The 22,411-nt window shown below is 40.6% G+C and overlaps 1 protein-coding gene across 2 annotated transcripts; it reads left to right on the top strand.

Annotated features, from left to right (window-relative positions):
- Positions 1-8,735: 8,735 nt before the first annotated feature.
- On the top strand, positions 8,736-21,719 carry PRDX4 (peroxiredoxin 4). 2 transcript variants are annotated; one of them, XM_070366233.1, is made up of 8 exons: positions 8,736-9,085; positions 12,561-12,678; positions 16,846-16,962; positions 17,655-17,777; positions 19,590-19,720; positions 20,682-20,716; positions 21,347-21,397; positions 21,609-21,719. In XM_070366233.1, exons 1-7 carry the CDS (start codon positions 8,836-8,838, stop codon positions 21,395-21,397), a joined length of 825 nt encoding a protein of 274 aa, XP_070222334.1. In that variant the 5' UTR covers positions 8,736-8,835; the 3' UTR covers positions 21,609-21,719. The 2 variants fall into 2 exon arrangements, with proteins under 2 accessions (XP_070222334.1, XP_005904100.1); XM_005904038.3 differs by lacking the exon at positions 21,347-21,397 and having other exon boundaries at positions 8,737-9,085.
- The last annotated feature ends 692 nt before the right edge of the window (positions 21,720-22,411 follow it).

Raw genomic sequence — 22,411 nt, 5'->3', positions numbered from 1 at the left:
GTTCATCTTTGGTTAAAAAAAAAAATGTTAAAGTACCACTCTGGTGAGTGATGTTGATAATAGGGGATGCTATGTACATGGGGCAAGGGAATATATGGGAAATCTCTGTACTTTAGTCCCAATTTTTTTGTAAACCTAAATGCTCTAAAAAAAATTAAGTTTTTTAAAAATAAGGAATAAATAACTAACTTGTGCTCCAATATGAATAAACCTTGAAAACATTATGATACATGAAAGAAGTCATTCACAAAAGACCAAATATCATATGATTCCTCTTATAGCAAATGTCTACAACAAGCAAATCCTTAGAGTCAAACAGTTGATTAGTGGTTGTCAGGTGATGAGGAGTAGGGGGAACAAAGAGTGACTGCCAAGAGGTGTGGGGTATCATTTGGAGGTGATGGAAATATTCTGGAATGAGATAGTGGCAATGGTTGCATAACAATAAATGTACTAAAATCCACTAAACAGTATACTTTAAAATGCTGATGTTTACATATGTGAATTTTATTTCCAACAAAATCTGCAAAAATAATGATAAAGAAAATTTATCAGACTCACTGTTTGTGTGGGTCATGAATCCAGGAACTGCTAAGCCAGGTTCTTCCAGCCCAGGACATCCCATGAGGCTGCAGCTGAGATGCCACCAGAGCTGCAGTCATCAGAAGTGACTGGAGCTGGAAGATCTGCTTCCAAGCTGGTGCTGTCACAGGCTGGCAAGATGGTGCTGGGAGGTCCTGGGAGGCCTCAGTTTCTTCCCACATGAGCCTCTTCAGAGGTCACTGGAATGTCCTCATGACTGTGAATGACTTTCCTAGAATGAGAGAGGGACAATGTTGCTACCTCAGGCAAATGACAAAAAGTTGCAGAAAAGTTGTGTCTCCTATAGGCTGAGGATCAGAGGAACTAGTGTCTGCCTCACACAAGTAAATTCTAGAGGCTGAGACTATACTTTTCCTGGCAGAAGGAACAATAAAATGGCAGCCTGAGATGAAACTACACTGCCCACAAATGCAGAGAAATTTGTGTTTCCAGGGAACATACGTGGATCTCACAAAAGACAGTGGCCTGAAACTGTCATAAAAGGAAAAGCAGCAGGGGTGGGGGCACCCAGGGGAAAAAAAGGATCCCAACGCAGGGGTGGGTCACAAAAGCCAAGGGACTGACCGAGAGTCTAAGCAGCTATTCAGAGGGAAAACACTGGATGTGGCAGAGACTGCACTCTGAGGTCCCTTAAGGAACCTGCCAATGTCCCTGGAACAGTCACACAGGGATTTTCTCCATATCAGAGCCCCAGGTCAGACTGCAAATTTGTCAACCATGAGAGGGGGCACCCTTCCCCCACAATCCTGACACTAAGCCCCATTATAGATCCAAAACAGTGTGTGGTCAAATTTACATGTAGACATTTATGTTACCAAGGACTAGTATCTGAGTGCCCTTGGACTTTCAGCTCGATAATAGCAGGACTTTATTTTCTTGGACTCCAAAATCACTGGAGATGGTGACTGCAGCCATGAAATTAAAAGATGCTTGTTCCTTGGAAGAAAAGCTATAACCAACCTAGACAGCATTTTATAAAGCAGAGACATTACTTTGCCAACAAAGTTCCATCTAGTCAAAGCTGTGGTTTTTCCAGGAGTCGTGTATGGATGTGAGAGTTGGACTATAAAGAAAGCTAAGTGCTGAAGAATTGATGCTTTTGAACTGTGGTGTTGGAGAAGACTCCTGAGAGTCCCTTGGACAGCAAGGAGATCAAACCAGTTCATCCTAAAGGAAATCAGTCCTGAGTGTTCATTGGAAGGACTGATGTTGAAGCTGAAACTCCAATACTTTGGCCACCTGATGCAAAGAACTGACTCATTTGAAAAGACCCTGAGGCTGAGAAAGATTGAAGGTGGGAGGAGAAGGGGACAACAGAGGATGAGATGGTTGGATAGCATCACCAATTCAATGGACATGAGTTTGAACAAGCTCTGGGAGTTGGTGATGGACAGGGAAGCCTGGCATGCTGCAGTCCATGAGGTTGCAAAGAGTCAGACACTACTGAGCGACTGAACTGAACTGAATAGCAGGACATGTCTCCTTTGTTACTGCTTTCTCCTAACAACAGCGTCTGGCACAAAGTGGGCGCTCAAAAATAATTCCTGATCCCTACTTCACACCATATACAAAAATTAACTCAAAGAGGATCAAATAAATAAATGTAAAAGCTATAACTATAATAAAACAGGAAAAAAAAAAACATGGGTTTATATCTTTATGACCTTGAATTAGGCAACAGCTTCTTAAATATGATGCCAAAACAAAAGCAAGGAAAAAATATAAAGTAGATTTCATCAAAATTAAAAACCTTTTGCATCAAAAGACACTATTAAGTAAGTGAGAAGAAAATCCAGATAATGGGAGAAAATATTTGTAAATCATACATCTGATAAGGGTTCAGTATCCAGGCTATATAAAGAATCCTTACTACTCAACAAGAGAAAGAAAATATAACCCAATTATAAAATGAACAAGAGATTTAAATAGACATTTCTCCAAAGGTGATATACATGAAAAGATGTTCAACATCATTAATCAAAACCATGGTACAAATCACTTCACATTGACTAAGATGGCTATGACCAAAAAAAGAACCAGAGTATTGAAGAAGATGTGGGAAAACTGGACCCCTCATACACTGCTGGTGTAAATGTAAAATAGGATGGCTGCTGTGGAAAACACTTTGGCAGGTCCTCAAAAAGTTAAACATAAAGTTATACAGCCCAGCAACTCCAGTCTTAGATACCCAAGAGACCTGAAAACATAAGTTCACATAAAAACTTGTACATGAATGTTTGTAGCATCATCACTCATTTTACTTGAAAAGCATCAACAATCTGAATATCAATTTGTGAGTGGGGAAACAAAATAGGTATAACCATACAATGTAATATTATTCAGCCATAAAAAGGAACAGAGTATAATACATGCTAAAACATGGATGAACCTAGAAACTATTAAGTTGAAGTGAAAGAAGCCAGATACAAAAGGACAAATATTGTATCATTCTACTTATATGAGGTATCCAGAGTAGTCCCATTCAGAGATAGAAAACAGAAGGGTGGTTTCCAGGAGCTGAGGGGAGGGTAGAATGAGGAGTTACTGCTTAATGGGTACAGTTTCAGTTCAGGAAGATGAAAAATCCTGGAGAAGATGGTGGTGATGAGTACATAACAATGTAAATGTACTTAATGTCACTGTGAAGGAGGAAACAGAACAGGCCCTGTCTTGAAAGCAGGACTCCATCTTGGGCCAGACTGTGGACTTTGAGCTATATGCCCAGTCTCTATGGAAACGACAAACCAACTGGAAAACCAGGCCCCCAGAAGGAAGAGCCCCAGGGCTCGTGCCTAGACTCTCCTAAAGAATACCCTAATTATCTGTGTAACCGAATAGAATCATACATTCTATTATGCTTACTGGGGGATGACCACAGGCCTATTGATAATTGTCCACTGTTAACTACCTAGGCTTAAGGCATATGAACCACGGGTTAACTTTGAGTGTATCTTTCTTTTTCCTTTGTTCAGACTAGTTTCAGGGAATCTTATACACTTAGAGAATATAAGGTTTTCACAAAAACTGGTCGGGGTCCTTGGCTAAGATAAGACTCTGCCTTGGACCCACCAGTGTAATAATAAACTGCACTCCACTATCTGCATTGTCCTTCTGAGTGAGTTTGTTTCCCAGAACGCGTGGCTACAACAACTGAACTACATATACACTTAAAAAGGTTAAAACAGTATTATGCTATGTATACTTCATCACAAGAAAAAAGGAATGAAGTACCAATACATGCTACAACAGAGATGAACCCTACAAACATACTTAAATGAAAGAAGCCAGACACAAAAGGACACATGCAAGATTCCATTTATATGAAATGTCCAGAACAGGCAAATCCATACAGAGAGAAAATAGATTAGTCATAGCCAGGACCTAGGGGGAAGGGAGAAATTAACCACTAACAAGAATGAGGTTTCTTTTTTGGGGTGATGGAAATGTTTTCAAATTAGATAGTGGTGAGCACAAAGTACAACAATACTAACAACCACTGAATTTATTATGCATTTTTAAAGGATAAATTATATGTTTAGTGAATTTTATCTCAAAACAATTTTTAGACAGTAAGTCTTCCCCCAGGCTGAGGAATGTAAATCCAAGATAGAAACTATCCTTTTTATGACCTTGACTCAGAAGTCATAAGCATTCCTCCTGTTGTATGCATTAGAAGTGAGTCCCTAAAAAAAAAAAAAAAAAAAAAAAGTCGTTAAACAAATATCATATAGTAATGCATGTATATGGAATCTAGAAAAATGGTACTGATGAATCTATCCGAACCTATCTGCAGTGCAGGAATAGACACAGGGAGAACGAACTTGTGGACATAGGCGGGGGGCGGGGGTGAGAGAGGAGAGGGTGGGATGAATTGAGAGTGTAACATTGACATATATACACTACCACGTGTAAAATAGATAGGTAGATAGTGGAAAGCTGCTGTGTGACATGGGGCACTCAGCTCAGTGCCCTATGATGACCTAGAAGGGTGGGACGGGGGGAATGGGGTAGAATGCTCAAGAGGGAGGGGACATAGGTATACTCACAGCTGATTCACACTGTTGTACAGCAGAAACCAACACAGCATTGTAAAGCAATTATCCTCCAATTAAAAAATGTTTCTGAGATTAAAAAGAAAAAAGAAAGAAATGAGCCCCTAAGTCTGACTGATGTTCCAAGTCAGGTTTTACACTTATATCATGAAACTCCTATCATTTCAGTTTCACAACATGGGGAAGGTATTAACAACTCCCATCTACAGATGAAACTCAGGCTCCCCAAAGTTAAGTTCATTTCCCCAGGCCACAAGGCCAATAGGTGGCAAAGCTCAGATTGGAACCTAAATACAGCTAAATCCACAACTTGTGCTCTTAACCTCCATCAGTGGTGGTTCTTAACCAGATACATCATTTGTGAAACCATACACGGTTGAGAACCAGCCCCCTCAACATCACTTAAAGCAGCAGTCCTCAACCTTTTTGGCACCAGGGACCAGTTTTGTGGAAGATAATTTTTCCACAGACCAGGTGTTGGGGGATGGTTTCAAAATGATTCAAGCACATTACATTTATTGTTCACTTTATTTCTATTACTATTACATCAGCTCCACCTCAGATTATCAGGCATTAGATTCCCAAGGTTGGGGACCCCTGATTTAAATCATCATTTCTGGGGCTTGGTCTGTACACTCAAATGTCTTTAAGCTCACCAGGTGTTTCTCTATACACAGACCCACCTCACTGTCTGATGGTTTTGTATTATTAACACGGGCAGCTGATGTCAGCTGGATGGTGAGTGCCTTGGGGCAGGGCCCCACCCCAAGCCTCCTTGTGACTGCCACTCTGACAGCACAATGTCTACCCACGGGTGGCAGGTCATCATTGGACAGAAGGATTCAGAGCAACTGCCACCCAGAATGTCAGCTACCAGGGGGTTCCGGTGAGGGGAGCACAGTTTGTGGCTCAGAGCTGGCCTACCTGGCCACTCTTGCCAGTGGGCAGGAGGTTCACTGGGGCCCCCTTTGGTGGGCAGCCCTTGTTGCCAACTTGGGCACCTCAGCTCAGGCCATAACAGAGGTGTCAGGAAATAACACTATCCCCGAGCTTTCTCTCCCAGTTCCTAAATTAAGAGAGCCAGCTCAAGGCCTAGAATTCACTAAGGCTGTGTGGCTGTTTGCCCAACGGTCAGCATGGATCACCGAAGCCGACCTCGGGGCATTGGTCTGAGCCGAGTCCCTGGAACTCAGCCCCGAATTCCTCGGGCCCCAGTCCCCTTCCATGTGGAACAGGAGGCCAGAGGAGAAGATGAATGGGAGGTTCGAGAGCTACCTCGTCCCAGAACGCCTACTCCTATCAACAGGCCACTGCAAAGTGAAGAAATGACAGACAACGTTATGGGTAAGAACATGCTCCCCTATAACCCCCTCTGCCACCCTCAGAAAAAGAGAGGTGACTTCCTCCTTTGCCCACAGGAAACAGGTCAGGAAACAAAAAGCAGAGCATATAATGGGTGGGACTGGGGAGAGGGATGAGTTTGTTTCCTATTTGCCTCAAAAGGTTGTCTGGAGGGGTACAATATTCAGCAACCTTAAACTATGACAGGCTATCAGGAACATTAGATGCTATTTACAAAATCAAGTGTATACAATAGCAAATGCTCAGCTGCGCCAGGTGCCTTGGGAATCCACATAGATTTTGACCCCAGGGAGCAGACAGTCTGGGGAAACAGAAACTGCTGGATGGCTTTTGCGGGATTCAGAAAGATGACAAGAGCTCACAGGAAAATAGAAGGGGGACATAAAAGCTACCCATGGCTTCCCTCTTTCTAGTGTGCATGCTGTGTGTCTCCCCTCAGTTCTCATCTGCCATCTTAGCTAATAGGTGAGTGATGGGGTTACTTGTCAGAAGATGGAACAATACCATGCCTGGGAGAAAGGGTTTTGTGGGAACTTAGCAAGTCTTGATTTTAAAAGAGTAATACACACCTTGAGACTGTGACTCAAGTCACAGTCTTTGACTTGAGACTCAAATCACCAAACTGTGACTTTTCTACTTGAGTTTCTTCTTTCCCACTGAAAGACAATAATTGAACTCAAGATACTGCTTTTCGGTTAGACCTTTCTTCTCCAAATTCTGCCAGGACTTAAAAGGGCTTACAACTGGAGTCATGGTGCCAGTTCACCCAGCTCACTGCAGGAAAAGGAGAATGAGTATCTGTTGTGAAGTGAAAGTTGCTCAGTAGTGTCTGACTCTTTGTGACCCCATGGACTATACAGTCCATGGAATTCTCCAGGCCAGAATACTGGAGTGGGTAGCCTTTCCCTTCTCCAGGGGATCTTCCCAACCCAGGGATCGAACTCAGGTCTGCCACCTGGCAGGCGGATTCTATACCAGCTGAGCCACCAGGGAAGCCCTAAGTATCTGTTAGAGGTATAAAATCAGCTTCCTAGTTGGCTCAGTGATAAAGAATTCGCCTGCCAGTGCAGGAGACGTGGGTCCTATCCCTAGGTAGGGCATATTCCCTGGAGGAGGAAATAGCAGCCCATTCCAACATTCTTGCCTGGGACAAGAATTCTGTCCATGGACAGAGGAGCCTAGCAGGCGACAGTCCATAGGGTCACAAAGAGTCTGACACGACTGTGCAACTGAGCGCATGCGCGCGCGCACCACACACACACACACACACACACACACACACACACACACACACACACACAGGCATAAAATTTCAAAGGCAGAAAGGTTACTTAGTGGGGGGTGACGGATAGTAGTGAGGCTCCCGTAGAAGAGATGTGCGCGGAAGAATAAGAGGATCTAAAACAGTGCTGACCAGTCCGCCTGCAATGACGGGAGCGCAGGCTCCCTCAAAGCTTTGTGGAAGAGATAGGCCTGGAAAGATGAGGAGCACCTAAAACACTGCTGAGGGCGAACAGGAATGGCTGGGAGAGGGGAGGGTGGTCTAGGAGGGCAGGAGACCCGCCGCGGCCGTCACAAAAATCACAAAACCAAGTCGGGCTTCGCTGTGCGGCTTCGCTGAGCACCCTGGGCTTGCCTGCAGGGCGCAGGCGCAAATGCCTCCAGGGGAGGTTGGAGAGTCGCGAGAAGGGGCTGACAGATTGTAGGGGCCAAGGGCCTTCAGCACCTAGCCCATTGCTCTTTCAGGGTCCTATAATGGGCAGAACTAGTTTGGAAAGGGTTGTCACAGGGAGTAAGGATATAAAATGTGAAAGCAACTTAAAACTGATTGGCAGTTGGGAACATTAGGTGTAATTCACAAAATCAAAAGCTTACAATGGCAAATGCCCACCTTGTGCCAGGTGTCTTGGGAAACAAAGCTGAATTCCACATCGATTTTGACCCCCAAGGAGCTGACAGTCTAACAGAGGAAAGAGAAACTGTCGGATGGTTTCTGCGGGATTCAGAAAGATGACAAGAGCTCGCAGGAGACAAGAAGGGACCCCGGGGGCGGGGGGGAGGGGCATAAAGAGTGCAGAAGACTCCTGTAAGATGATGGGGTAATTGTCAGACGATGGAACTATACTGCGCCAGAAGAAAGTTTGGTTTTCTGGGAACTTTTCAAGTTAAAGAATAAGACACCTTTGAGGCAGGCTTACGTCACCAAACTGCCTGTTTGCCTTGCCTGCTGGAGAAGAAATAAATGCTTAGGCCTTTCTTCTCCAAGTTTTCCCAGGATTTACAAACTTACAAGGGCTTCAACTAGGGGTGGAGGTGAGGGGAGTCGTGGCGTTGTTGGCAGATCACTTCAAGGAAAAAACAGTACCTGTTAGAAGTATAAAGTGCAAGCCATTCAGAGATAAGTTCGTTTCACTTTTTTTGCGGGGGGGAATGGTGTGCAGTGATGAGGCTTTGTGGAAGAGACGAGCGTAAAAGGATGTCTAAAGACGTGTGAGAGAGGGAGCGCGTGAGGCCAGTCACGGCGGCTGTCGCTTCTCAGAGTTAGGCAAAGCGCCCTGCCTGGGCCCGCCCCAGGGCGCATGCGCAAACGCGCGCAAGGGGGGATGAGTGGGCGGGGCTGGCAACCACGTGGCTGGGCCGGCTCCCGCCCGGGAAGCGGGCGACAAGGGAAGCGAAGGGGCGGGGGAGTGAGGAGGCGGGGCTGGTCTCGCGAGGCCGCGCTTGGGCTCTAACGAGCGTTGAGCGCGCGGTTGTAGCTGCCTGGCGGCGGGAGAAGTAGCGTTCGAGCCAAGGGACGTGCGACTACACTCGCGTGGTCATGGAGGCGCCGCCGCCGCCGCCGCCGCTACCCGCGACGACTCTGGCCCCTGGCCGGAGCCGAAAGCTCCTGCTACTACCTCTGCTGCTGTTCTTGCTGCGGGCCGAAGCTGTGCGGGGCTTCGAGGCGGAGGAGAGGCCCCGAACCCGCGAAGAGGAGTGCCACTTCTACGCGGGTGGCCAGGTGTACCCGGGAGAGGTGTCCCGGGTTTCGGTCGCCGAACACTCCCTGCACCTCAGCAAAGCCAAAAGTAGGTGATGCCCCGCCACGGCGGGGTGACCGGTGGCTCCCGGAGGTGGGGAGGGCCAGGGGACACGTGTACCCTGGTTACGGTGGCTACCCGGGGGCCTGACTTGGGCGGCACCTCCTGTGCTACCTCCGGTCCTGAAGGGGGAGCTTGGTTCTCCTGGGGGGTGAGGGGATGGAGGGGGTTCCAGAGGTGTGAAGAAAGGGGTGGGTTCCACTGATCAGATTTTGGAGGAAGTAGTGGTTACCCCAAAAGCCGCAGATGAGGGAGATGGTGGCCCTGGTCCTGGGCTTGCAGGCGACGAGGATGTTGTGCAAACTAGAACACTTCCTCAAACATCGCCAAGTGCCTGCAGCGCATCGCGTCTGTTTTCAAGTACGATTTCGGAGAATAATGCGCTGATAAGTTGAATAACGATTCACAAAAAGTTTGGATAAACAGAAAAGTGGCTAAACAACGTTTAGCTCAGGAGAGCAAACGTTTCATTTTGTTGTTGTTGCATCTTACAAAGAAAACTATTAAAAGCCACCTTCCCAGAGACCTTTAGAGTTAATGGGCATCCTTTGTTTCTCAGAAATGAAGAGCTTGTTACAGGGTGTATTTTGGAGGCTCTTTGTAGGGAAATGCGGAAAAGGAGGTTAGAAGTAATGCATTTGGGTTGATGATAAACCTCGTGGCAAATTTGTGTCCTGCCAGTTTGGCTTTTGATTATTTGCATTTCTGTCCAGTGTACACAACTAATGGCCACTTTCAGAAAAGACACGTCAGACTAAGTGAATACTGAGAAAATTGTGGCCTGCTGCATCTGGATGTTAAGATCAGCCAAAAAGAAGTGGGTAGGGGCTAAAGGATAAAGAGTGTCCCTTGCTTGCTTTTAAATAACCTGCTTTTCCTGCTGACCATCTGGCATTCTGAAGATGTGTGTTTGGCTTTTGTGGTCCAGTTACAGCATGTTCCTTGCCCATGTTCAGTGAAAAAAAGCAGTGCTTCACAGTTATGAATCCCCAGTGTTAAATGGAATGTTGATATGCCTTAGGATGGAGTGGGAGTGATAAATGAGAAAAACGGTTTTGCCTCCTCAAACATCTGCAGTTCTTTCCTACTGCAAGTTATCTTTAGGTTTTTGTTTTTTAAAAAGCTAGTGTTGCACTTTCAAAATCATTATTTCCAAGTCTCATTGCTTTTACTTGCCTCGGAAGATATTTTGAAATATGGCAGCCAGTTAAGTGTTTACTGGCATTACATATATTTCCTATAACGTGCCATCCAAGTCTGCTCATGGAAGCTAATGGTAATAATAAGATTTCCCTCTACCAGCAGACCTTTTCAAATTTTAGGTATTTGCTACATTTCTCTCATGTGTAGGCTCATCTAGAATTACAGGAGCAAGGACCTTCACTCAAAACAGAATATTATGGAGCTATTAAGTTCATACTTTCAGATAATTTTTAGTAACATGAAAAATTATTCATGATCTAATGCTTCCTTTTTTCACAAGTGGGATGCAACAAGATCCAAATTTGTGTTTAAAAACTAGGAGGAAGGACATCAAAATGTTAACAGTAGTTAAACAGATGGGTTATGGGGAAAGGGAATTTAAATATACTTTATACTCCTCTCCTTTTGCTTTGTTAATTATATTATTTGTATTTGGTACGATTTTTGGTTTTTGTTTTTTGGGGTTTTTTTTTGTAAGAATATTATTTTTTTTCTTTTTCTTTTAATTGGGAGCCAATTACAATATTGTGGTAGTTTTGCCATACATTCACATGAATCAGCCATGGGTGTACATGTGTTCCCCATCCTGACATGCGAGTGGTTGCTTTGGGAATTCCATTTATAGATCTTAGCAAACTGCATTCTCTTTGCTCTATAAACTGATGACAGTTTTTTTTTAACTAACACTGCAGTTCGTAAATCAAGAACCCAAAATTTCTCTCCCCAAAAAAGAAAAAGAAAGCCATATCTAGGTACAGTCAAGGATATGAAGGCATGCCTTTCCAACACCTTGCCAAGATTGTTACCATTTAACAAACCTTTACCAATTTGTTAAGCCTAATAATGATAATAAAGCATTCCATCAGTGTCGATAAAAAAGAAAGAACCCAAAAATCAGGATTTTCAGAGCAAACTTTTTCAGTTTTATTGGTTTTCCCAATATGCTAAAATCACTATGGACTATCATTGTAACACATTATTACAACTATAACCTCACACTTGAGTAGTATTTTTAAGTAATATATATAAAGCATATGTAGTTCCATATCCTTCTGCTATCTAATTCTCCCTCCTGGCCTTTACCTAATCAGATCAGGATGTTTTTGTGAGGTAGGCTGCTGGCTCAAGATAAGTAATCAACTGTTATACATTAACTCCACAGAGAAATTAATCGTAAGTGTGTCTCTATTTTCAGAGTTATCAAAAATGCTGGCTGCTATACAAAATATAATAAATGCTATTATAAGCCTTACTTTCTAGGAACCTTAGTCAAACTTGGAAGCAAGTATTGACGTTAATGTATGTAATGGTTCTGAAAGTTTAAGTGCTATCTAAATGTGTTAACAGAATATCAAGGTACATTATTATCAGAGCATGTTGGCTAGACTTCCAAGCATACCCTGACAAGACAGCAGCATGAACTATTCAATTTCCATTAGGTCACTTGTTCAAGAGGGTCTCCTCTTTCAAAGCCTGGAAAATAATCCTATGGTCTAGGATTTTACACTTCTGTCCTATTTGCAGATTTCCTATTCCTTGAATGTAGCAGCAGGTCCTCCATGTATATTCAAGAAACTGGACAAACACTTAAATTAATACATCTGGAAGACTGCCATTAGAGAACGGAAAATCTAATTATTTGAAATGTGGCAAGCTGATTAACTTGGAGGAACTATAATGAAGTATCCTGTAGGGTTTAGTGCAGGGATAGAATGTAGGGGGTCTGTGAGCATGAATAGGAAAAAGAATCTTTATTTTCACTAATCTCCAGCTGAAATATAGCAGTTCTTTCCATTATGAACATCAGCAACAAACCACCTTAGCCTCAGCAGTACTCATTTGTAGTTGTCGCCAAGAAGAATCGCATAGATTTCATACCATTATTACGGATGCTGCAGGTATCCTGAAACATCATTTACACTCATCACAATCTTGAGTAGTTACTAGATCACCGCCAGGTCTTGGAGTTTTAAAGTGTTAAGAAAAAGGACACGAATATTAATATATCACCAGTTTTTTTTTTTTTTTATAGTTTTGATGATTTCATTTCAATGTAATTTATTTCCTTTGAAATTCTAAATATGCTAAATATTTTATGCATTCAGTAACCCTGCAGAAGTCCATCTGCATCACCAGACTGCTAAAAGAGGTCCAAAGATTCCCTCCAAAACCTTGGGTTTAGTGATGTCCTAAAGATGTCCTTCTGTCATCCCACCAACCTTCCCGTCGTTTAAGAACATCATATGTTTTTCTTTCTTAGTTTCCAAGCCAGCACCTTATTGGGAAGGAACAGCTGTGATAAATGGAGAATTTAAGGAGCTCAAGTTAACTGATTATCGTGGGAAGTACCTGGTTTTTTTCTTCTACCCACTTGATTTGTAAGTAATCCATATCATAGCAGCTAGTAATACCTCAGTCATTATTAATCTTTGCTCAGGAGCATCATGTAGTTAGAAATTTCTTAGCACTTGTTCGTAAAGGGCAACCTGAGGTGAGTTTTTTTCAAGAAGGTAATATCTTGAATATATTTCAGAATCATAAATGTGTGATTGTGTTAATGTAATGTAATCATTAGACAAAAGCCACAGTTATATTCATTAAACTCTACTTACTAAGGCAAGAAAATGGACTGAGAATATTTTAGAAACCATTTAAATAGCAAGACTTAGGCCACAAATCTGTTTCTCTGTTAACGTGAATATTTATAAGGCTTTTTATCTGGTGATACCATTTAACTTTGGTTTTATTATTTTTGTTCTTTGCTGCATGTTACTTTCCTGTGATTTGAACATTTTCCTGAAAATATTGGATATGTTTAAGGAATAACACCTATTAACATAAAGTATGATTATGGAGGGGGTTCTCTTTAACTCTGACAGAGCTTTTATAGGTAGAAAGTTGACTCAAAGTAAAGATTCTTGGAGTTTTAGTCACACTGAGGATTTAATTTTAAATTTTTCAAATTCCATGAAAATGAAAAGAATACCAAAGAGAGTTAGCAAAACTTTGATCTTTTGATCTTTTCTGTTTGAATATGTTTTTTGGTTACAAAAAGTAAATAGATTATTCTGTCTGTGCCACTGTATACTAAGTTCCTTTCTCCATTAGGAGTAATCTAGAACTATGTAAATATATTTTAAATTTGTAGGGAGGGTATACTTAAGCTCATATCTTTATGTCTATAGACCAGGGGCAGCAAACTTCTTCTGTACAGGGCCAGATAGTAAAAATTTTAGTCTTGAAGTGATCTTCATTGCAACTACTCAACTTTGCCATTATAGCACAAAATCAGATCAGATCAGATCAGTCGCTCAGTTGTGTCCGACTCTTTGCGACCCCATGAATTGCAGCACGCCAGGCCTCCCTGTCCATCACCAACTCCCAGAGTTCACTGAGACATCCATCGAGTCAGTGATGCCATCCAGCCATCTCATCCTCTGTCGTCCCCTTCTCTTCCTGCCCCCAATCCCTGCCAGCATCAGAGTCTTTTCCAACTCTTCGCATGAGGTGGCCAAAGTACTGGAGTTTCAGCTTTAGTATCATTCCTTCCAAAGAAATCCCAGGGCTGATCTCCTTCAGAATGGACTGGTTGGATCTCCTTGGAGTCCAAGGGGCTCTCAAGAGTCTTCTCCAGCACCACAGTTCAAAAGCATCAATTCTTCGGCACTCAGCCTTCTTCACAGTCCAACTCTCACATCCATACATGACCACAGGAAAAACCATAGCCTTGACTAGACGGACTTTTGTTGGCAAAGTAATGTGTCTGCTTTTGAACATGCTATCTAGGTTGTTCATAACTTTCCTTCCAAGGAGTAAGCGTCTTTTAATTTCATGGCTGCAGTCACCATCTGCAGTGATTTTGGAGCCCAGAAAAATAAAGTCTGACACTGTTTCCACTGTTTCTCCATCTATTTCCCATGAAGTGGTGGGACCGGATACCATGATCTTCATTTTCTGAATGTTGAGCTTTAAGCCAACTTTTTCACTTTCCACTTTCACTTTCATCAAGAGGCTTTTGAGTTCCTCTTCACTTTCTGCCGTAAGGGTGGTGTCATCTGCATATGTGACATTATTGATATTTCTCCCGGCAATCTGGATTCCAGCTTGTGTTTCTTCCAGTCCAGCGTTTCTCATGATGTACTCTGCATATAAGTTAAATAAACAGAGTGACAATATACAGCCTTGACGAACTTCTTTTCCTATTTGGAACCAGTCTGTTGTTCCATGTCCAGTTCTAACTGTTGCTTTCTGACCTGCATACAGATTTCTCAAGAGGTAGATCAGGTGTTCTGGTATTCCCATCTCTTTCAGAATTTTCCACAGTTTATTGTGATCCACACAGTCAAAGGGTTTGGCATAGTCAATAAAGCAGAAATAGATGTTTTTCTGAAACTCTCTTGCTTTTTCGATGATCCAGCGGATGTTGGCAATTTGATCTCTGGTTCCTTTGCCTTTTCTAAAACCAGCTTGAACATCAGGAATTTCACGGTTCACGTATTGCTGAAGCCTGGCTTGGAGAATTTTGAGCATTACTTTACTAGCGTGTGAGATGAGTGCAATTGTGTGGTAGTTTGAGCACTCTTTGGCATTGCCTTTCTTTGGGATTAGAATGAAAACTGACCTCTTCCAGTCCTGTGGCCACTGCTGAGTTTTCCAAATTTGCTGGCATATTGAGTGCAGCACTTTCACAGCATCATCTTTCAGGATTTGGAATAGCTCAACTGGAATTCCATCACCTCCACTAGCTTTGTTCGTAGTGATGCTTTCTAAGGCCCACTTGACTTCACATTCCAGGATGTCTGGCTCTAGGTCAGTGATCACACCATCGTGATTATCTGGGTCGTGAAGATCTTTTTTGTACAGTTCTTCTGTGTATTCTTGCCATCTCTTCTTAATATCTTCTGCTTCTGTTAGGTCCATACCATTTCTGTCCTTTATCAAGCTCATCTTTGCATGAAATGTTCCTTTGGTATCTCTGATTTTCTTGAAGCGATCCCTAGTCTTTCCCATTCTGTTGTTTTCCTCTATTTCTTTGCACTGATCGCTGAAGAAGGCTTTCTTATCTCTTCTTGCTATTCTTTGGAACTCTGCATTCAGATGTTTATATCTTTCCTTTTCTCCTTCGCTTTAGCCAGAGACAATAATAAAGGGGTCTTATACTCCATTGAAAGTTTATACAAAAATGATAAGCTAGATTTTGGCCTGTGGGCTGAAGTTTGCTGACTCCTACTCTAATCCAAACAGAATTCTCATAAAAACGTGTACATTGAGACTGAAACAAACCATGACTCTGCATAATATGTAATCTTTTAAATTAGTAAGAACTTCCTTCTTTCTAATCAATTGTACTATGGCTTGATTAACTAAAATGTGTACTATAACTTCTAATAGAAACCCGAAGTAGACATTTTAATGTATATAAAATGATAGGCCTTCTAAATTCATGTTGCTGTAAAACCAAAAAGCAGCACACATATTAAATATATATGATGCTAAACCTGAATTTTGAAATTAGCCTAACATAGCAGACTGGGAGTTGGTGATGGACAGGGAGGCCTGGCATCCTGCAATTCACGGGGTTGCAAAGAGTCGAACAGGACTGAGCGACTGAACTGAACTGAGCACACAAATAAGCTATTTCTCCAGTATTACTTAAAACTCCCTAATGAACAAGACATATCTAATTAGAGCATGATGTTAGCAATGGTCTTCTGGAGCAAGGAGCTAAGAGAGCTTCTGCTGTATGCATGTAATGCCAGCCAAACTGGACCTGGTTAGAGAAAGAAGAATCCTGGGACATTTCCCACAGTCTGCAAGGAAGAAAACCAGATATGTAACCCTTCGGGTTTCTGCCAAAATTTTTATGTTGGGCCAGTAAGAGAAGGAAATGGCAACCCTCTCCAGTATTCTTGCCTAGAGAATCCCACGCACAGAAGAGCCTGGTGGGGTACAATCCATGGGGTCGCAAAGAGTCAGACATGACTGAGCAACTAACACACACACAGTATATCTCTAGGTAACATTTCTTGGGATAACAGAAAGGAGGACAAGGGCCAATCATTCTTACCTTTTGGAAAATATTAAAAGTTCATTTTATAGGCCAGATTTCCAAAGAAATAATCTGGATTAAAACTGTCTTCTTGTATATGGCAGTCCTCCACTCCAACAACTGAAACGAAAAGCCTATATTGAACTGTGGTCAGAACCTGTCCCCTAAGTCTACGTTTTTCAAACTCTCTTGACCATGACACACAGCATGAAGTCCATCTTTCATTGCTGCCCTATACACTTACACATACATACAAGGTAACATTCAGTCTGTATGCACCAATATAAAGTTCATCAAGACATAATTAAGAACTCTATATTTTTTAATTAAATAATTTGATCCAGTGACCATTTTTTAGACTACTCCATCTTGAGAAGGTTCATATATAAAATTGTTCTTAATGTGCATTTTTATATACTAAAGTGTTTATAAAAACAAAATCATTTGAAACTAAGTATATGTGTATTTTGAGAATAATGATTTTTTTTTATTTCAGCACTTTTGTGTGTCCAACTGAAATCATCGCCTTTGGTGATAGAATTGACGAATTCAGATCAATCAACACTGAAGTGGTAGCATGCTCTGTTGATTCACAGTTCACCCATTTGGCCTGGTCAGTATCTTAAACTTAACATTTATAGGGAAAGAATAGACATACTCTTAAATTATGGGCAGACAACTCTTAACATGACAGGAATATAGTTATTTATCAGATAGTTCAGGAATAAATTTATCTGAGAGCTGCTAGTTCAATGAAAGTACAGTAAAAATGTTTAAAGATTTTATAGAACATTTCAATTTTGGAAACAGTTCAATTCAAAAGATATAGGGACTTCCCTGGCAGTCCAGTGCTGAGGAATTCACCTTCCAGTGCAGAGGGTGCCCGTTTATTTGCTGCTCAGGGAGCTAAGACTCCACATGCCTCACAGCCAAAAACCCAAAACATAAACAACAGAAACGATATTGTAACAAATTCAATAAAGATTTTTAAAATGCTCAGTACCAAATAATTATTTTTAGAAGATGAAATATCCACAGCAAAAACCACTGAATTCTATGATTATGATGATAAATTGGATAACCTTAATCTGGAGAAATAATTTTTTATATTTACTTTCTAAGAAGCAATGATTAAATAATTTTTAATTCATTAAACATGAAAAGATGTTCCACCTAATTGCAAAAAATTTAAAAGTAAAATGACAAGAGATGCCATGCACATGTTTGTGTACATATGCAAGGAGTGTGGACTGTTTTAATATATGCTGTTTACTTAACCCTGAAAGGTACATTTTCTGTTAACAGGATTAATACTCCTCGAAGACAAGGAGGACTTGGGTCAATAAATATTCCACTTCTTGCGGATTTGAACCATCAGATCTCAAAGGACTATGGCGTATATCTGGAAGACTCAGGCCACACTCTTAGGTACCTTTCATTAGTTGTACATGATGACAAATACAGATATATTTGTAATCCTACTTGAAATGGAATTAGAAGATACAAGGTTTGATCAAGAAAATATTTGTTCTACTTGTAAAAATGTTGTAGATACCATTAAAAATAATTGGTGAGTGCCTGACTTAAACTATGTGAGTGTCAAAGACTGTTAGAACTGGAAAATTCTAGAGGTCTTCAGCCCTGTCATTTTACATAAAAACAGATTCAGCATTCCAAGAACTTAGCCAAAGTGACTATAGTTAATTGCAGAACCCAGACATAAACCCAGGTCCCCAAACTCTCTGTCCATTTCTTTCTCTTGTCCAAACTGACTCAAGTAATAGTTTTTCTAAATACAAGTATAGTATTTAGCCAACCTATGCCTCTGGAGTAGGAAAAATTAAGGATATATTTTACTTAACAGCTCTCATTGAGTTACTTGAGCTAATAACTGCTGATGTAATTCTTAGGAAAAAAGGGCAGCTTCAGCTTGAAATACTTGTAATTTTCTTATAATCATATTGAATTGCTTTGCAGTGCTAATAGTTCTTTTAATGTTTTATATAAAGGTGTCAGTATTTTATAATCTTGTGTTTTTTTAGAACAGCTTTATTGAGATATAATTCACATACCATACAACTCACCCATTTAAAGCATACAATTTAGTAATTTTTAGTATTTCACAGTTGTACAACCATCACCACAATCAATGTTACAACATTTTCATTGCTCCAAAAAGAAATCCCATACCCATTAGCTGTTACTCCCCATTTTACCCAGTCCCCCTCCCCTAGCCCTACACAACCACTAATCTACTTTATGTCTTAATAGTTGCCTATTCTGGACACTTCATATAGATGGAATCCTACAGTATCTGCTCTTTTATGACTAGCGTCTTTCCCTTAGCATAATATTTTCAAGGTTCATCCATATTGAATCAATTTATCCCTGCCAAGTTTCTTTTTGTTTTGTATTTGTCAAGTCTATAATGGTTTCTGCCTAGCAATTATTATTAACTCCCAAGAATAAATATGCCACTAAAGACTGAGGCACTTTTCAAATTGAAAATTATTTGAACATTAACCAAGTAAATTATCTAATATTAGCAAGCACAGCAAATGTCTTAGTCTCATAGTCTACCAAAGAAGCAGCTCACAAAATCAAAAGAGAAAACAGAAGCTACAGTTTGCTACCAAAGAACAGGCAGATTTTGTTTTTATGTGGAGTGCGTGGCTATGAGTGTTATGGAGGCAAGATCAAAATTTCTAATCAGGCTCGCTTACTTCAAAACAGACGTGATCACCTTTTATGAGGATTTTCAATTGTGAAAGTAGTATGTGAAAGAACACAAATATGAATAGTAATTAACAATTTTACCTAAGTTTGACCAAGTTGATCTGGTCTAAGGAGACTGAGCCCTAGTAGGTTCAGAGGTTGAGTTACTCATTCAAAAAAAAATTTTAAGTATTGTAGAATAAGGCTTTGCTATGCAGTTTCATCATTTACAGTACAGTCCCAAATCTAGTACACGTGAAGATTCAACTGTTAATACTGCAGTACATCTCAAAGACAAAAACAAAAATTTAATGCTACCATTTAACAGTGATAATCCCAAAATACACAGTAGATAGGTGTGGGTATAGGGGTGTGTGCATGTACATACCAGTCAAGTAGGTAGGTAGTATGCTTTTGGCTCTGTATAACATCCTTCTGTTTGAGCAGTACAGGGATTGACAGTAACTAATATTTGTCTTAACTGAGAACAAATGTCCTCATCTTTCCCATTCTTCTGTTTTACAGAGGTCTCTTCATTATTGATGACAAGGGAATCCTAAGACAGATTACTCTGAATGACCTTCCCGTGGGTAGATCCGTGGATGAGACACTACGTTTGGTTCAGGCATTCCAGTACACTGACAAACACGGAGAAGGTGCCCTTTCCTTCTGTCATAGCCTTTGGATTTTTTAGTTTAAGAGATAGCAGCATAATATGGTTTCTTACCTTAAAAGTAATTTTGATGGTTCCAGAGTCTTCTAGTTGTTTTCAAATTATTAGATCTTTTAAGCAAATCAAATTTTAATTATTAATATGAAAGTGCTTTTAACAAAATATCACTAATATATACTACCTACTGAGTAGGATAGAAAAAATATTATTTCCATAGTCTTTGGATAATCTCAGAGAAAAGTTTCTGCTACTGTAATTTTTCCTATTATATTTCTATTAACTTAAAATGTGCCAGCCAATCTGGCCATATCTAGTAATGTAGGTTTTATTTGCATGTTTTACATTATTTAATTTAGCTTTTTTCTTCAAGGTAATTCAGAAATCTTTGAGGTTATTCAGTAACACATTAGTAATCTATTAGTTCATCCTTTCACTCCAAGTTTTTGCAGTAGCCAAATGGTAAACATCAGATTCTTCTTAAAATAGAACGTATGTTATATATTCCTTTCAAAAGTATAACTCAGTGCCTGGGTCAGGGTGCTGAAACAGTGAACCATGGCATCAGGACCAAATACTGCAGGGCACACAAAGCAAGCTTAAGGGGATGGACATTTGAGGAATTTCACTGTACCCAGACCTTTCAATTCACCAGATTCCCAAACTTTCCAACTTTACTAGAGGAACACTCAATCTGATTTCTTCTGTTATAAATGTAACTAAACATGACTGAGAAAACTGAAAAACAGCTGTCTGCTGATAAGCTCCAGGACTAAAATTTCTTGTTGCAAGCCAGTAAGCTAACAGAACTCAAGTGTTCGGTGGCCTAGAAATGTTCTAATTAATATAGGTTCTATTTTCAGTATCATTTGGAAAAAGAAAAGCTGAGAGTTGCTAGAGAGAATTGAACAGTTTTTAAACTGTCTTTTGCCAATTTTTCCTTTCAGTCTGCCCTGCTGGTTGGAAACCTGGTAGTGAAACAGTAAGTCAAGTTCATTTTTCTGTTAAGGGGATGGCTGGGGCCAAAAAGAAGCCGCCAACCCTGGGATAATCTCTGTTTGTAACAGACCTGCCTTGATTTTGTAAATGAAGTAAACATTGCTAGGCACAACTCCTAAAAGAATTACAGGCATTCTTTGGACTGTAAGGAGAGTATCTAAAACTGGGAAAGCAGAATATGGGACTTGATGCTCTGGATTTTAAAACCAAGTATTCAGAGAATTCTGTCATTTAAAAAGCAGAAGGAAGGAAGCGGTGGAGACTTGTTAAATTCAAGGCAAAGAGAATGGTCACAAGAAAAATTTTTCAGTGTATATATTTAAAAGCTTTAGAGAAAATCTGGCTTAACTGACAATGAATCTAATGATTCTCTCCTTGTCATATGAAGGAAGACAAGACTGAAACACATTCTTTCATTTAGGGAGGCTATATAGAGTGTTTCTTTTATTTTGCAGTTTGAGATTAAAAGGTTACACCCTAGACTGCCAAAAAATCCATTTGAGCTCTCTGCCCCCTTTTCAGGTTGTAGCATACCATCACTTCATCAGCAGATTATTTTACAAATGCATTAACATCTGTAGCCATGCTCCCTTAATGTGTTTGATTTAATTAGATCAAACCTGAAGATGCCATGAAAGCCTGGTGGCCAAGAGAAGAGTTATAAGTAAGTTTGGGAGGGCTTAAGTACAGATGTTAATTCAGTAGCAGATCACCTGCCTTCTAAAATAGCTGAGATTAAAATTAGCAGGTAGGACAAATCCAGTTTTTCCTAAATATATATAATTTGACACAAGAAAATAATCTTTACCTTCTTTAGTCAAGAGATGGACAACTATTATCAGACTACTGATGATGTACATTGTCTTCTTCAACAGATAATCCCAGATCCAGCCGGAAAACTGAAGTATTTCGATAAGCTGAACTGAAAATACTTCCTCAGGTCACAATGCTTGAAACTTCTCAATAAAACTCAGTGTGTGTTACCACATTGTGTTATAGTAGTAGTTTCTCGAATAATAGAAAAATCCATGTCAGGAGCCAAAGGTACTTAGTGTCATTAGACACTGATGCCAAATTCTCTATCTTTCCAAAACATGAAATGTCAGATTGACTCAAACTAGTAACAAGAGTACTAACTGACATTTACGGAGTACATGCCATGGGCCAGGCATTGTTAGGAGTTTAGGTGCATTTTTTTTTCACTTAACTCTCACAGTAACTCTTTGAGTTCTTTATTTCACAGATGAGGAAACAGCTTGCAAAGGTAGAATCAGTCTTTGAACCCAGATAGGCTAATTCTAGTTTCAGGGCTCTTTACATTCCTCTGTGGCTCACCTCTGAGGGCAGCTGGAAAGAACAGGTTGTGAGCACAGTCACCTTCCACTGTGTCTGGTAGACAGTGGACCCCAGACTCTGCTCTGTACCCAGCATAAAGCCCTTTGGTTCTCTCTTTTATCTAAATTTACATTTTCAGCTTGTACCAAAATTATAAGAAAGAAATATTTGTATTTAGTTTACAGTGGGAGTTCCCTGGTGGCCTGGTGGTTAGAATTCCAGCCTTTCCCTGCCATAGCCCGATTTCTATCCCTGGTTGGGAAACTGACATCCTGCAAGCTGCACAGCATGGCCAAAAACAAAAAAAAAGACATATAGTTTAACAAAAGTTGAATCTCTAAAT

Source organism: Bos mutus, chromosome X (genome assembly GCF_027580195.1).
Source record: "Bos mutus isolate GX-2022 chromosome X, NWIPB_WYAK_1.1, whole genome shotgun sequence".
NCBI classification, from domain to species: domain Eukaryota; kingdom Metazoa; phylum Chordata; class Mammalia; order Artiodactyla; family Bovidae; genus Bos; species Bos mutus.
This window is presented reverse-complemented; position numbering and strand designations above follow the sequence as displayed.

Excerpts from the sequence above, each read along its gene's own strand:
- PRDX4 (XM_070366233.1), top strand. The coding sequence starts at position 8,836 with ATGGAGGCGCCGCCGCCGCCGCCGCCGCTACCCGCGACGACTCTGGCC. Across the intron at positions 12,679-16,845 it reads TTCTTCTACCCACTTGATTT|CACTTTTGTGTGTCCAACTG; the intron begins GTAAGTAATCCA and ends TTTTTATTTCAG. Across the intron at positions 20,717-21,346 it reads GGAAACCTGGTAGTGAAACA|ATCAAACCTGAAGATGCCAT; the intron begins GTAAGTCAAGTT and ends TGATTTAATTAG.